Source organism: Parambassis ranga, chromosome 8, assembly GCF_900634625.1.
Source record: "Parambassis ranga chromosome 8, fParRan2.1, whole genome shotgun sequence".
Lineage (NCBI taxonomy): Eukaryota > Metazoa > Chordata > Actinopteri > Ambassidae > Parambassis > Parambassis ranga.
Window position 1 is genome coordinate 17,382,248 of NC_041029.1, and position 16,343 is coordinate 17,398,590.

Consider the following 16,343-nt stretch of genomic DNA (forward strand, 5'->3'; position numbering starts at 1 on the left):
CACTGTCTGACCACAGTCTCCCTTGTTGTGGAACTTGAAGGGTGAACTTCACTGACACATGAATCCTAATCGTTCTCTGCATCTTTATGACAGGGTGCAGGTGGTGTAGCTGCTGTGGTTCCCTGGAAGGGGATGAACTTTGCCTCCAATAGCTGTGGGTTAGCTTAGCGGGCTGGTTTTGTACAGATGTGTGTGTTTCGGATCAGGAACACAGCCCATGCTGACGGGTTAGAGCTCGGCTCCAGTCCCCATTAGACTTCAGATGAATCACAGCACAAGCTCAGCTGATAGTGACACTGCAGACCACAGATTACATGAAGGACTGCAGAGCTTCTGTTTATGGCTCTATGGAGGCAGAAGAAGAAATGCAGTGAGGACAGGAGGAGGAAGAGGATGGAGGGAAGCAGGGAAACTGTCAGCTGGCTGATGACGGGGGAAGCAGGGAGCTCTGGAGAGGAGGAGGAGGAGGAAGGTATAAATATTGCATGTCAGGTTTTACTACTTGGCAAAAGCGAGGGCTTTCCTCCTCTTCCCCACATACATGCACCCTGCTGACACACTCTGCAAGCCCACACACACACACACAGTTCTGTTGGAGTCAGCCTATCACAGCCTTGTGTAACAGTGTCCCTTGTTAACCCTGGGGGGAGTGGGTTCTGGCTCAGTGTTTGCTCACACCTGAGTCACATTTATGATTGGTTCAATGATGATGACGTCATCACTCGATGTTTTATTCAAAGACTGGATCGCAGTTGGGATCGGATTCCTTCATGTAGTACAGTCATTGCAAATGACAACAACAGCCTCAGACCGGATACTGCTGGTGCTAAATCCTGCAGTTCCTCAAATGGCCACTTGAGGGCGGATCACACAGTGAGTCAACGTTTCAGCAAAAATAAACATGGGTGTGTGGAGTGCTCTGAATCTGATTGGTCAAACAGCCATGGGTGTGTTATTTGTGTATCGTTATTTGTGTATCATCATACAGTATGTAGAACCACTGTTGCCACGGTTACCAGTCTAATTTTTCAATCAAGTGTACAGTGTATAGTGTATGTAGAATTACTGATATATATATTTAGTAAGTATTTGTTTGATAATGAGTAGAATCTTATTGATTACTGGTGGAAGAACAGGAAGCATGCAATCTGGAGCCACCCCCAAGTGGCCACTGGAGAAACTGCAGTGTTTGACACTTAGAGGTAGGGCCTTGATTAGAACATTGGTCCTTTTCCTTCTGCTACGTAGACAAGATGGCGACTGTTTAGGGTGAGAATTAACCATTTCATAGCTTTTTCATCATGCACCATGTTTGGTAGCGTTTCGGTTGTTTAGGCACATATCTGGCTGCCTTCTAACCACAGATCCAACTTGGTCTATATATATATTGTTGTATATTTTCCTTGGTTTTCTGACTCATCATGGCAACAGTGAAGGAATCCTCTTCAAGCTGTGAGAGCGTTTGACAGCGAACCACACAGAGGAGCAGGAGTCTGAGTCAGAGCGGCTTCATTTGTGTCTGTGTCCTTAGGTTGTGCTTTCTCTTCCTTACACTGTTTTTCACGCTTATCCATCACACTCGACACATCGATCTCATCTACTCTCACCGCATCTTTCACATAATGTAATAATACCCTTGCTCCTGTGCATGCATCTCATCTGCTCCCTGTCCGCTCTGCAGGAGATACACATCAGCTGTTTGGTCCTTAATCCGCTGCTATTAAACCTATTTGTCATGCTAAGCTCTGCCATTATCTCTAACCTGTGTGTGCGGGTGACTTTTCTACAAAAACAAGAATAACAGAAAAGATGGAATAAATGTGGATTTAATGGGCTGGAAATGTGTGTGTGTGTACTGCAGGTTTTCTCCTCTGCATCATGCGGCCCTTAATGGGAATCTGGAGCTCATCTCTCTGCTGCTGGAGTCACAGGCTGCTGTTGACATCAGAGACCAGAAAGGTGAACAAACACAAAACACACGATAACGTACATAAATGTACAAAACATACTTCACATCAATCAGTAACGGGGTGTGTTGGAGCTCAGTGTGTGATTGTACGTCCCGTGTGTGCAGGTATGCGGCCGCTGCATTATGCAGCCTGGCAGGGGAAGGCGGAGCCTATGAAGATGCTGCTGAAATCTGGTTCGTCTGTCAACGGCCAATCAGACGAAGGACAGATCCCCCTGCACCTGTCGGCACAGCATGGCCACTACGACGTGGTGAGTGACACCAGTCGCCGCAGAACAAAGACACAAAGCTAAACCGCTGTGGCTAACACCAGTTAGCACGCTTCTGTTGACAAATATAAAAAACTGCTAACAATGTTTTTGCTTTTGTGTTCTCTATTATTAAGTATTATGTTCCATAACAGAAGCTAAGCTAACAAGTTTGTGAGTTGTGGTTTTATGTGTCATAGCTAGCTAGTTTGCTAACACAGCTAAGTTATAGCACAACGGACGACTCGACTTTGTCAAGTAAGCACCTGTGTAGTGACAAACTACAAGTACAGCAACCTATCATCAAGCTAACATGAGAAGCTAGCTTGCTAATTTGAGCTACAGTATATCATCTTTTCATATTTTCCTTTCATACAAAAGTCTGGAAGCTAGCTAGCTCTGTTAGCTCCCTCTCAAATTTCAAAGGAACCGGGTTACTTCTTATCGCTGACCTCTTTTTAGCATTAGCCACTTCTTATACATCTTTAACATTGTCCCATGTCAGCGTAAACAATAAAAAAATGAGCTACAGTAAATTCCATTCTGTGGGGTCTCCTTATTAAAGAAGCAATGAAGGAAAAGACTGCAGCGAGGCTGCAGGCTGCCAAAGAAACAACAGCTAACATACCCCGGAGGAGGGAGGAGAGCCGAGGCTCCACAGCCGAGGAGCTGCTGCTTCTGCTTGATTAAATATCCATGATTTATACGGGGCAACAAACTGGGGCTGAAGCTTTAATCTGCAGCTGCTCCCAAATAAATAAAAAATCACAAAAACTGAAACAGACTGCAGATTAAAAGATGAATCATTTAACATCCAGCGAGGCAGGAAGAGAAGATCTGAGTCACATTTGTCCTGAAATCAGGGACTGAGATGAGGGACTGAGATGAGGGGCTGAGATGAGGGGCTGAGATGAGGGACTGAGATGAGGGGCGCTAATTTGGTGTATTCTCCTGATTTGTTCTATTTTTAAGGTGCGTTAGAAGCTGAAAGTGACTGAACTGGTTCCTGTAGTGGGGAATGAATCACTGAAAGTCCTTTATCAGTCTTTCACCGTCATGGTTAGCATTGTTGTTCGACAACAACAAGATGGTTGTGCCGTTTAAAGGCTCCGTGCACAGCTCTACAAAGCCCTCTATAGCCTGTGGGAACGTTTGTCTGCATGTGTTAGTCTTGTGATGGACTGATGCCCTTTCAACGTATGGAGCGATGGATTTTCTTTCCTCTGATGTGTGTGTGTGTGTGTCTGCAGTCTGAGATGCTGCTGCAGCACCAGTCCAACCCGTGCATCGTGGACAATGCAGGGAAAACTCCTCTGGACCTGGCCTGTGAGTTCGGCAGAGTCGGGGTAAGAGCCTCTCGTCTCATCCGTCAGCAGCATCACTGAAGACAACACACAGGGAGGCTAACATGCTGCTGTTGCTGTTGTTTGTCCTGCAGGTGGTTCAGTTGTTGCTGTCTAGTAATATGTGCGCCGCTTTGCTGGAGCCCAAAAAAGGAGACACCACGGACCCTAACGGGACGTCTCCGCTGCACCTGGCTGCCAAGAATGGACACATAGACATCATCAGGTACACAGAGGCTCACACACATCTGGTCTGATGAATGACAGGGTTTAAATGTGCTGATAAAACAGAAGTGCCGCACAACAGGGGGACAACATGATACAGAATAATAGAACAAAATGTTGCTGAGACATCAGGCACACACTTCTAAAGACATTTGGAAACAGCTGATGGGACCTCGGAGCCGCATGGTGCTCCGTTTTGTCACACTAAATGCCAAGTCATCATAAGTTCATCTCAGCGGGGAGGAGCGTCTCATTTTTGTTTATGTTTTTGCAAAACCAGATCATCACAGCTGGAGAAAGTCAGTCCAGCTAGAGTAGGATTGAATCTGTGTGTGCGCTCGTTTCGTTTTTTCTCCGGTTCACAAAGCAGTTTATTCCTTTGTAGCCCTGTGGAAAATAAAATCGGGGCAAAGCTGTCGTAGTTCAATGGTTGTTTACATACGGCCTGGACGCTGTCCCTGTGAACCCGAAGTATCACATCACTAGAGGGATTCGCTAGCCGGATTTGCGTTCAGACCTGAGCCAGATGTAAACCGATCCGGCTAGATCCACCTTAGAGAGGTGGACTGAAATCAATCCAGATATATCCAGATACGGCCCGAATCCCACTCTAGCCGGATTGTTTCCCCCGTGCCGCTTTGCAGTAAAAAAATCCCAACAGGACAGCGTGACAGGGCGCATGAACACACAACACAGGGTCGATTTTACCTCTTACTGGGCTTTAAGAAGCTACATGTTCACACAGTCATTTCAGAGTCGAAGCCGAGAGACAGTGAAAGATGAGAGAGGACTACAACTGAGGGAAGATAAAGGGAGAGAGCAGAGAGGATAAAGCCTGTCACAGCTGATAGAGCTGAGCCTGCTGCTACAGAGTGACACTGATAAACGATGCTCATTAGCCGCATGTAAAGGAACACACTACGTAAGAGGAGAATTAAATGTATTTGTCGACTTTTTTTGATGAATTTTCTTCCCAGACGCTGTCATTTAGTGCCGCCAGTAACGCTGATGATACTCTGTACTTAATGTCAACAAATCCCTGTTTAAAAAAACACAAATACAACCGATTGCGTATGTACAAGACCTTGATCACTTTTTGGCAGGTGGAAAACAACCATTTTTGAGGTTTATTAGCATTTTAAAACAGTCTTTATGGGTATAAAGGGGCTGGTTGGATTATAATCTGGTAAATATCAAGAATGTAATCATGTACGTTTGAGGCAGAAATAACCACTCAGCCACTCTGTAGAGGCCTTAGATCACTTTTTGGCAGGTGGAAAACAACCATTGTTTAGGTTTATTGTCCTTTTAAATGGGTCTTCATCGGTATAAAGGGGCTGGTTGGATTATACTTTTTCATATGTGATAACCAAGAATGAATTCAGGTAACTTGGGGACAGAGCTAACCTCACCTCTTCCCTTACCCACCTCCCCCTCTCCTCCCCCCCTCCCCGGGCTGTAGGCTGCTGATTCAGGCCGGCATCGACATCAACAGGCAGACCAAAGCGGGCACTGCCCTGCACGAAGCTGCCCTCTGTGGGAAGACTGAGGCAGTGAGACTACTGCTGGAAGTAAGTGGAACTTTAACTGAGAACTTTTCAGCACAGAAATTAATTTCATCAAGGACAAATTTACGATGTTTTTTCTTCACTTTTACGATAATGTAGTAACATTGACATTTGAGTTGTTATTTACACAGGACAAAGTTTCACATTGTCGCACTGTTTACATCGAACCAATATTACTTAGTTTTTATTGCCAATGTCTAAAAATCCAGCAGAAGTTTATAATCGCTAATGTTAGCTTGCTAGTTAGCTTTCTAGTTAGCTAACATAGGATAAGCCTTCTTCAGACTCGGCTAGCTAGCAGTTGCAGAGTAACCTAGTCCCTCTTCATGCAGTGTAGCTAAGTTAGCTCCCTTTTTATGTCATCATTAGCAAAATACGGTCTGTGTGGATAACAGCATTTAATTCAGCCAGAGGATGAGCTAGCTGCTACATTTGCAAGCTAACGGGTTGCACATTACTTTAACGTATCATTTATGTACTTATAAGCTACCGTTACAAACTGCAGCTCCATTATAGATAGCTAGCTAGCTAAGCTTAGTTTATAAGTGGTGCCAACAGTCAGCAATACAAGCAGATGTTTACAGGCAGTTAGCCAGCTAGCTTTAACAGCTACACTGCTTCAATCTGGAGCTGTTAGCTGGACCATGTGTGTTTGTGAGGGGAGGAACGGGGGATTATTATGAGGCCCCTTCTTCTGCTATTCATGTAAAGGATCTGGAAAAAACCCTCATCCTCATGTGATCAACATGTGACACGGTGATGAAGAAAAGCACTAAAGACCCAGAGAGAGAGGGAGAGACAGAGGGAGAGAGAGGGGCGAGTTACCCAGTGGAGCTGGTGCCATAAGGTTTATGAAAACAACAGAGGCAATGTGCTTTAATGGCCGCATGTGTCCCCGCATGAGAAACTAACTGTCATTTAGGTGGAAGGGTTCGGCCCTGCAGCGTCTTTGGACTGAATTCATCTTTGTTCACCCGGCCCACATTCGGTCTGAGTGTGATATCCGCTCAGCAGCTTCGGGCGGCCTCGGCTAAATAAAATGAGAAGCGATTGTAATTAGCAGAAGAGCCGGGGGAGATCGGAGTTATGTTCTGTTGACGCCATGATGTGGAGACGCTAATTTATGAGCCATGCATTTCAGTTTTTTCTTTAATTTGAACAGGCTGTGATGTATTGATTGGTCAGCTGATGTAATAAAAACAAAACTGAGCAGTGTGAAGGTTTCTCTGTGAAATACTGACACGAACCTTCTTCTTCTTCTCCTCCCCTCCTCTGCAGAGCGGGATCAATGCCGCGGTGAGGAACACCTACAGCCAGACCGCGCTGGACATCGTCTACCAGTTCACTGCGACACAGGCCAGCAGGGAGATCAAACAGCTGCTGAGAGGTGAGCTGAAGGCCTGGACGCAGGGTTCAGTGATTGATAAGTTTGTGGCCTGTGTGTTATAAGAAAAGCTGCGACATTCACACACTTAATCCTTCTGTTGTGCCAATATCTGTGGCTTCCTGCCGTCTTACTGGGGACATAAACATACATAAAGTTATAATTATCACCGTGGAGCTCCTTCTTCATCTCATCCTTCTATATATATATATATATATATATATATATATATATATATATATATACATATATACATATATATATATATGTATATATATATATATATATGTGTATATATATATATATATGTATATATATATATATATATATATATATATATATATATATATATATATATATATATATATATATATATATATATATGTGAATTATCTGTAACTCTGTTTTTCTGTCTCTGCCTCAGATGCTTCAGCAGCTCTTCAGGTTCGGGCTCTGAAGGATTACTGCAACAACTACGACCTGACCAGCCTCAACATCAAAGCAGGAGACGTCATTACGGTAACACACATACACACACACACACACATGCACACACAGACACACACACAGAGATAGACACAGACAGACACACACACACATACACACAGACACACACACAGACACACACACACACAAACTGACACACACACAGAGACAGACACATGCACACACAGAGACAGACACATGCACACACAGACACACACACACAGACAGACACACACACACAGACAGACACACACAGACACACACACACAGACAGACACACACACACATACAGACACACACACACACGCATGCACAGACACACACACACACACACACTCACACACACAGACACACACTCACACACACGCATGCACAGACACAGACACACACACACACACACACACTCACACACACAGACACACACACACGCATGCACAGACACAGACACACACACACTCACACACTCACACACAGACACACACAGTGCTCAGTCTTAATGCTGATATTTCACGCCTGTTGACAGAAACATGAAGGTTTTTTTCTTTTCCCTCTTCTCATCATCTGAACGTGTCTGATGTTCTGATGTAGGTCAGACAAAGAGAAACATTCATACTCTGTGACTGATTAATTAATCAAGGAAACAAACAGCAGATTAATCAACACACATGTTGGAACACGTCACATGATGCAGGAATCCCTGCAGCTCTGTGTCCTGCATTTCCCCCTTTCAGTCCCTAGAGGGAGCTGTAGATCGTCCTCCTCAGTTCAGTTCCATGTTCACGTCTTAATATTCATGGCTGCAGCCGTCCTGTGGTGCTCGGAGAAATTAATCACATGACATGTTTACTGAAGATGAACCCAGACAACAGTCAGTGTTTGAAGTGCTCCACGATCATTTAACATCTCTCGCTCCCTTTTTGGTTGAGATTACTAATGAACACACAACACTGAGCGGTTCCAGCGTGAATATGTTTTACAAAAAAACATCTTCCCACTTGCTAGATAGCAGTTCATGAATATTCATGGACAGTGAAGCAGCCGTAGGGAGGTTATTACAGCGCGGCTCAGGGTCTGAATGAACAGGCTCTCCTGCTCTCCTGTTCCACTTTGTGAACATATTAATAGGTCTAAATATTATTTTGCTGGCAGGTTCTGGAGCAGCACCCCGACGGACGCTGGAAAGGCTGTATCCATGACAACCGAACAGGAAACGACCGGGTGGGCTACTTCCCGTCCACCATGGTGGAGGTCATCAGCAAGCGCACAGGTGTGTTCGCCCTCTGCTGTGTGTGAGTGTGTGTGTGAGTGTGTGTTACTGTTAGTAGCTAAGCTAGGTGGTGGAAGAAGGTGAAGACGATGGAAAGAAAGAGGAAGCTGTTTTTTTAAAGGAAGGATGAGCTTTGGAAACACGCTGAGCTTCCTCTGGAGGAAGAGTTTGTAGAAATGTTCATCTTTCATCCAACACTCCAGGAGCATCTGTCTGAGTGTGCACATTTTGTTTTTAATCATTTAAGTTGCGCTTCAAGCTGCAGTTGTGACCATTCTGCTGATTTATTGCGCTCTCTGTGCAGACTAACCTGTGAGGTATGTAAACGACTGATGATAGATTTATGTGGATGTTGCTGCTGAGCTATTTATTAATCTAGGAAAACCGACCAAATCAGTCTAAACTGCAGCAAACAGAGAGTGGAGTAACCACACAGCACCACTCCTTCACTGGCTTCATTCAGGGCTTTGGTTAGCAGGGCTGCTAATTAGCATCAAAGGCTCAATTAGGACTGAGAGTAATCTTTTAAAATGAGTGGACATTTGTTTCCTTTGTTGATAGTGGTTTGCAGATACATGAATATAATTTTCTTCAATATGTAATAAAACTTCAGAATATATATATATATATATATAGATAATTATGACGGCGTTTTAGGGCCATTGTAAGAAAAACAAATACTGACCCGGAGGTGGGGGGGGGGGGGGGGGTTTAAAGTAGCAAATTTGTGAGAAAAAAACTCAGAAATTTGCGGGAAAACCTCAGATATTCTCTGACATTAGGCTGTAAAGTCGCAAATCTGCAGAGACGCTGCTTGCTGTCACGGTCGCTGTGGGAAAGCTCATCAAGTTGTACTTGTGGCGATGCTGTGAAGAAGATAACACCAGTGATAACCTTTCCTGCTTCAACCTCCCGACGGTAGTCAGGGAGCACAGAGGATGAGCTACGCTGCTCGTGGTTAAAACCCACCGTCACACACAGCTGGAGTGAGGAGACCAGAGCTCAGTCCTGTCCTTGCAGCAGGGCGGCAGCTTTATTCTCTGATTCTTTACGCTGTGCATTTACTTCTTGTTAATAAATCACCTCTCTCAAGCTAACAGCTCATCTTCTCTCCCCCTCCTACACACACACACACTCTCCTGTATCCTGCACACACACCGCCACAGGTACGCACACACACATACTCACTGCCGTCCTCTTAAGGAGACATAAACCTCTCTCATAACACCGTGATAACAACTAAAGCCCTGTTCAAACAGCTGCATGTTATCCAGTTTACATATATAAACCATGTGCATGCATGCAGTGAAGATAACGTCTTGGAAACGCGACATGATTCAAGAACAACGGATGCAAATTTGCTACTTTAATCTCAGAATATTAGCCCCCCCTCTTCTGGGTCAGTATTTTGTTTCCTAATACGCCTTCGTAAGATAATCCAGTGTTGTTATTTAGCAATCTGCTAAATAATAGCAAACAAATGGGTTTAAACTAAAGCTGAGTTTAAATCCTTGATAAAAATCATTTTGGTAAAACTTCGAGAAGCTCATTTCCTACTGTAATATGTCCAGTTAGCCTAGCGTAGCTGAGACAGGTGGAAGCAGCCTGTGCGCGCTGACCGCTCCTCCAGGCTCAGGTGTTTTTACCGTCTGTTCGTGTGACGTCTCTCTGTCTGTCCATCCGTCTCTTTATGTCTGCGTGTCTCAGTCTGTGTGTGTTTCTGTGATCACGTCATCTACGCTCTGTCACCTGGTTACCTTACACGCTCATAATGGCCGCCATGACACCTGTGACCTCTGTCCTTATATAGGACCCCTCTGTACTTTATATAGCAGCCAGCTGTGTACAGTAGCTGCAGCTAGCTCCCACTTGGCTTATACAGCCTCACTGACTGGGACACAGACACACAGACTACAGCAGCTGTTCTAGCGAGAAGTTTAATTTCTCCGATTTTCATCAATTTTTAATCATTCTTTTCTCTCAACACTTTCCGACCCTGTCAGTCCTTTCTGAATGTAGCACATTTCTCCTCCGCTCCCCTTTTTGTGCTAATGAAACCTTTTTAAAATCATGATTGATTTTACTACAGTCTGCTGACTCCAACCCAAAACTGAATTTTCTTTCAAACATTCTGACCTAATGAGTTACAGACAGATCAGGAGAGAATTACCCTAGCTTGATGCATGCAAATGTGCTAGCTAATTTGCTAATTTTTCCATTAACATCTTATGTCACACAACCCGCAACATCCACTCGATGTTCACGGCACTGCTCATCAGCCCGTTTAGGAGACAGGAAGTGGGTGTCATTTCAAAAGTATCCCTGGCTTTTAGTTTTCAGGTGGGGCAACACAAAACTGACGAGAGCACTGATGTTTTAAGTAAAGCTCTTCGTTTAAAATGCTGCAAAGTGAGCGTAGCATGTAGTCGATATCATGCGCTAGCTCGCTAAATTCAAAGCTTTGCATACATAGTGCTTTGTTGTCAGTGTTTCATTGATCAAATTTTATTAGACATCAATACTACATGATCAGCCTTTGACTGAGTGGACTCTTGTTGTATTTGTTGTTTTGTGCTGGTAGCTAACACCCTGCTGAAGGGATTGATGGGCTGTTACCAGCTCACAGTGTCACCCACACATGAGGAGACTAGAAAGGTCACAGCTGGTGTCAACACGTCTCCACGCTCACCTCCCTCTTCATGTCTCCATCACATCACATCATTGATGCCCACAGCGTCCTTCACCCCTCCTCTTCTTCTTCTTCTTCTTCTCCTTAATTTGTAACTTCAGTCTTTGTTTTTAATTTTCTTTTGTGTAATTCTCTGTTTTGTCGTTTGTCTGTCACGTGGCGGCGGCGGCTCGCTGTTGGCTGGTTGTGTGTGTGTGTGTCCGTCACGGTGGGTGTTATCTAGGTTTGGCCAGCACAGTCATTTGCACTCAACAGTTTCAAAAGATACCGCTGGTTCCCCCGGCGACGGTTGCCCCTGCCAACGCGGTAGTCAACGGCAACGACACCACGTTCCATCAGATCCATATCCTGCCTCCACCGCCTCCTCCTCCACCACATTCCCATCAGCCACTGCTTCCACTTTTCACTTCCTTTGGCTATAGCAGGTCGCCCGTGACAACCCCACAGGGAGACACACCCACTGCCCCAGGTACACGCCCACTTTTTCATTATTATTATTATTATTATTATTATTACAAAGCTTCAAGGGATGCTTTCCTCGGTTTTTATGAACTTGTCAACTATAAAAAATTCTGATTGATCATTCTAAATTGTGATTGTATTTCAATGAAGGCATCCATTAAAGTTTTCTCTTATGGATCATTATTTGTGTAATTTTCTCTGTTGCTCATTCTGTCTAACTTTTCTTTTTTCTGTTGTTGCTGTTGCCATCTTCATTATGAGAGTCAGATATCCAGTAAAAAGCTTACTTCATATAGTTTAACGTCTATACCAAATATATACATGAATAAATGTTTTGTTCTCATTAGAACTCATAATTGAATCCAGCTGTCAAATCACCAATTTTATAAGGGGCGGTGCTGAAAATTGAAAAAAAAAAAAAAACACACACAATATGGCTCATTTTTAATAGAAAAGGTGAATGTGGACTGGATTCTTTTGAACCTTTATTACAGTCTTGGTCATGTCAAACATCAGTAAAAAAATTGACTTTATTGCATTATTAGTTTTTGCACAGTAATGTAAGTCTATGGGACAAAATGGGAGAAAAAAAGAAAATCCAGTGCTGTGCAAAAACTAATAATGCAAGTCAAGGGTTAAAATCCTGGGGGAAAATGATTTTTTCACTACTGTTGATTAGAACTGAAGTAAAAGGTCTATGCAAAAAAATTTCAAAAAAATATTTATCTAATATATTTTTAAAACTGTTAAAGTTAGGGGACGTTTTTGTCCCCAAACAACACATTAGGGGGTAAAATTTGCCCACAGTGTACCGTGGACCTATGAAAAATTTAAAATCATATTAACAAAATGTATGTAAAATTAATCTTGTTGAGGAAAAATGATTCAATTTGTCCACATATTGACAAAGTTATGGCCAAAATAAACAGAAAAATTTCTCTCAGAGGACAAAAATGTCCCGAACAGCACATGAGGGTTAATACTGTTGTTTATGGCGTTAGAAAGGTGGTGTCAACGTAAACCAGTGGCAGCCATCTTGCTTTACCGTAGTACATCTTGCAGTTCTTCTGGGTTGACTAAACGCTTCTAAACTCAACCATACTGCACTGTTACTATTAATCATCATAACGGACATGTGGTGAAGTAATGAGTTCATGTACCAGTAAGAAGGATTAGGAAAGCTCTCCATGTTACCACAGAACTCTCTTCTCCTTGGTTTGGTTTTGGTTGGTTTGTGCTTTGGTTCCTTTGATTTGTTCAGTTTTAGGTTTTCCCTCCTTTCCTTTTCTTTCCTTTCTTCCCTCCTTTATATATTTCACCACAACATCCCTGCTAGTCTTTATCTTACAGACACAACCCCCCCCCTCCATACACAACTCTCTCCCGACCAGACCGCATGTTTTCTGTTCTGTCCTGCGTGTTTTTGTCACGTCTGATCATGTCAGCACCAGTTTTATACACCTTATACAGACAATGTGTGTGTATATGTGTGTGTGTGACAAAAACTGGGAGTCGGATGAGGTTCAGTTGGAAATGTTACTCCAGAAGAAGAGTGTGCATCTGGATTACTGCTAATTTATTCTTATTTTTTAGGATTGTTACGCAAAAACACAAGCTAACATGATGCATTATGTGCAAAGAAATTAGCAAGTTAGAGAGGGTAGAATGTCAAGTGTTTCATAACAGACCCACATGCATTGTTAAGAAATGTGATCCGCAGTGTTTAGCAGGTAAGGTATTCACTGGACGCCATTTTGCCCCCCCCCCCCTCCCAGGGAAGTGAAAGTTTGATAATAGTGACATCAGCTCGGCACGTGTAATAATCAGAGCTCCCCTGGAGGGATGCAAAATGGCCACAAGAAGGAGCTGTGACATCATGTGAAGGCAGAAGGAGTGTGTAGATGTGTGTGTGTGTGTGTGTGTGTTTTTCTGGAGCACTGTTGGTCACACAGATAAACCATTAATTAACCCGCACATAAGATGGTTATAATGGTTTATGACACTCTCCAAATGCACTACAGCAGCCCCATTCTAAACAGCCTAACATATATAATCACACACTTATGGATGCATTATATATGTATGTGTATGTACATTATGGCATATATGTGTATATACACAGATATTCATGTTATGGGTTTTTTATGGATATATAAATGTTTTCATATATATATATATATATATGCTGTATTTTTTCTGTGTGTGTGTGTGAGAGAGAGAAGAATGAAAGTGGGAGAGTGTGTGTGTGTGTGTGTGTGTGTGTGTGAGATTGAAAGTTTTAAAATCTCCTTTATCCACCTTTACCCTGACTTTACCTGCTGAGCCCCTGTCTGCTCCCTGTGACTGTCAAGTTTGGAATTAGTTAAAAAAGGCAGATTAAAAAGTCAATTTAGGGTCTATAATTATGTAAGAATTAGTGATAGTGACAACTGTGGTCATTACGTAAACTGCACCCTTCAGAGTCCATGTAATGGTCAGGTAGCCACTGTAAGCTAAGTTAGCTAAGTTACAGCTAGCTGGTTAAATCCATAGACATATATACGTAGACAGCTCATTAAGCGATGAATCCCGCGTCAACACCGCCGCCATCTTGCATGTGGCGAAATATGGAATATCAAACAAGTCGTAATCTGTCTTTCACACACTGAGGCTGCACCTCATCGCCAAGCTGAACACTCTTAAAGTTGCAGAGTGGCAACACTCGGAAGAAGCTCTGCAAGGCGTGTGTGTTCATATGTTCATCAATATCAATATAAAAACGATTTATAACAATTAATTGTATTATATGTAAACATGTGTGCTCTTTATTTAGAAAACCCCAAATAATTAAAATACACTAAAAAGTTAGAAATGTCTTAAACTTACCAACAGTAATGACGGACATCAGCTTAAACACTTCGTAGAACACTTTATGAAGTTCATAAAGTCCATTCCAGTTCATATGGTCCATCCAATATGGCGGTCACCCTGACATACCACAGCGACGGGCCAACCTGCTCAATGAGGCGTCTACTTATATATGTCTATGGTTAAATCTATATCAATGGGCATAATAAATGTTATGATAACACGCGTTAGCTGAAGCTATGCTAAGCGCACAAAGTCTTATATCCAAATAATGTTGAAGCAAGCAATCTAACGTTAGCTAGCCAGCTGCAGTTGGCTACACCCCTTTGTAATATTAGCAGGCTAGCATTAGCTGTTCATTCACAGATTGGCAGTAAAAGTTTATTATTATTATTGTGGTTGTTGTTTAAACTCTACCATAAAGAACCTTTAGCTCGAAAAAGGAGATCAGCATCATTTTCCACAATTATCCACAGTGTTGCTCTAACCATCAGTTGACATGGTGGAACATTAGGAGGCCCGTTTTATTTTAACACAGAACTAATATAAGACTGATTACTGGACTCCAGGACTTGCCAGGGTATAACAACAGGCAGCTGTTTGCTGACCCAGTTGCTGTAACTTTGTTCCGCTGCCCCCCCCCCCCATGTGGCCAAAATAATGCAAACATTTTAACACAACGTTTCATAGGCCACTCTAGGGTCGGCTAGCGGCTAACAGCGGTGTTCTGTGTTGAAGGTTGTCGCGGCTCAGAGGCAAGTCCTCACAGTTCTCCCAGCCCGTCCAGCGGGCCCCATGGAGGCTCCAACGAAGAGATCTGGGTACTGCGCAAGCCCGTGGCAGGTAACTAAGCCGCGTTGCGCTGAGCCCTCTAACCCCTGACTCCTTAAAGTCCAGGACCAGGGCTCAAACAGTATCTGACATCCGTCCAACAAAATCAACAAAAACCAGGCGCTGCCTCTTGTACGTGCACATAGAGCAGAACCCAGCCATACATCTGAGCTGATAGATGATGTTGTTTGAAGGGTTCAGATACTCTTTGACCTGCTCCCAACAGCCTCCCATGTCCTGCTTCTCCCTCCATCTTGAGGCTTAGCTGAACTCAGTGGACTTCTGTGTAGGACTGCAGCCATCTGCATCGGTCTACAGTCTGTGTGCGTGCCTGTCTTTTCCAACTGATTGTGTGGGGTTGTTTTAAAACGTGGGAGAAGACGAAAAAAGAGAGAGAGCAACAATGCCGTGTGTGATGTGTGAAGTGAGAGGTGTGTCTTTATTCCACTTCTGTGTTTGTCGCTCAGCCATCTGTCGCCCTGTCTGTCCGTCCTGTCCATCCAACCACACGCTGCCAGTGCATTTCAATGGAGAGTCACACCACTTACACGCTGCTTCAATGTCAGCTTAACCACTGAACGTGTGTGTGTGTGTGTGTGTGTGTGTCTGTGGGACTGTATGCATCCATCTGTTTGTTGCATGTGTGCATTTGTATGGACAAAATCTATACATACCGTTTGGACGGTTGCATGTGTGCGTGAATGCATGTTCGTTTTTGTGTGTGTGTGTCTGTGTGTGTTTGTGTGTGTGTGTGTGTTGCAGGTGGAGACCGGAGCAGTGTGGGCAGTTCTGGTAGCGTGACAAGTTTGAGGTCTTCAGGCAGCGGTCAGAGCGCCGGCAGCGCCGCACACATCCTCCATGCACAAGCTGAGGGCGTGAAGGTACCACAGACACACACACAGACACACACAGACACACACACAGACACACACAGACACACACACAGACACACACAGACACACAAAGGTGTAGCGTAACTAAAACTTTTCCTTTTACCTCAACTGCAAATTTCCCTATTTCATCT

General features: G+C 43.7%; 1 protein-coding gene across 3 annotated transcripts in view; it reads left to right on the forward strand.

Moving 5' to 3' along the window:
- caskin1 (CASK interacting protein 1) overlaps window positions 1–16,343 on the forward strand; it is a 68,111-nt gene that overhangs the window by 39,509 nt on the left and 12,259 nt on the right. For all 3 annotated transcript variants that reach the window (XM_028412877.1, XM_028412878.1, XM_028412879.1), the window contains exons 3-13: window positions 1,862–1,959; window positions 2,075–2,220; window positions 3,468–3,563; window positions 3,656–3,786; window positions 5,248–5,356; window positions 6,632–6,740; window positions 7,162–7,256; window positions 8,373–8,490; window positions 11,403–11,648; window positions 15,227–15,331; window positions 16,082–16,200. In XM_028412877.1, the coding sequence (XP_028268678.1) occupies window positions 1,862–1,959; window positions 2,075–2,220; window positions 3,468–3,563; window positions 3,656–3,786; window positions 5,248–5,356; window positions 6,632–6,740; window positions 7,162–7,256; window positions 8,373–8,490; window positions 11,403–11,648; window positions 15,227–15,331; window positions 16,082–16,200 (1,372 nt within the window). The remainder of the gene's footprint in view (window positions 1–1,861; window positions 1,960–2,074; window positions 2,221–3,467; window positions 3,564–3,655; window positions 3,787–5,247; window positions 5,357–6,631; window positions 6,741–7,161; window positions 7,257–8,372; window positions 8,491–11,402; window positions 11,649–15,226; window positions 15,332–16,081; window positions 16,201–16,343) is intronic.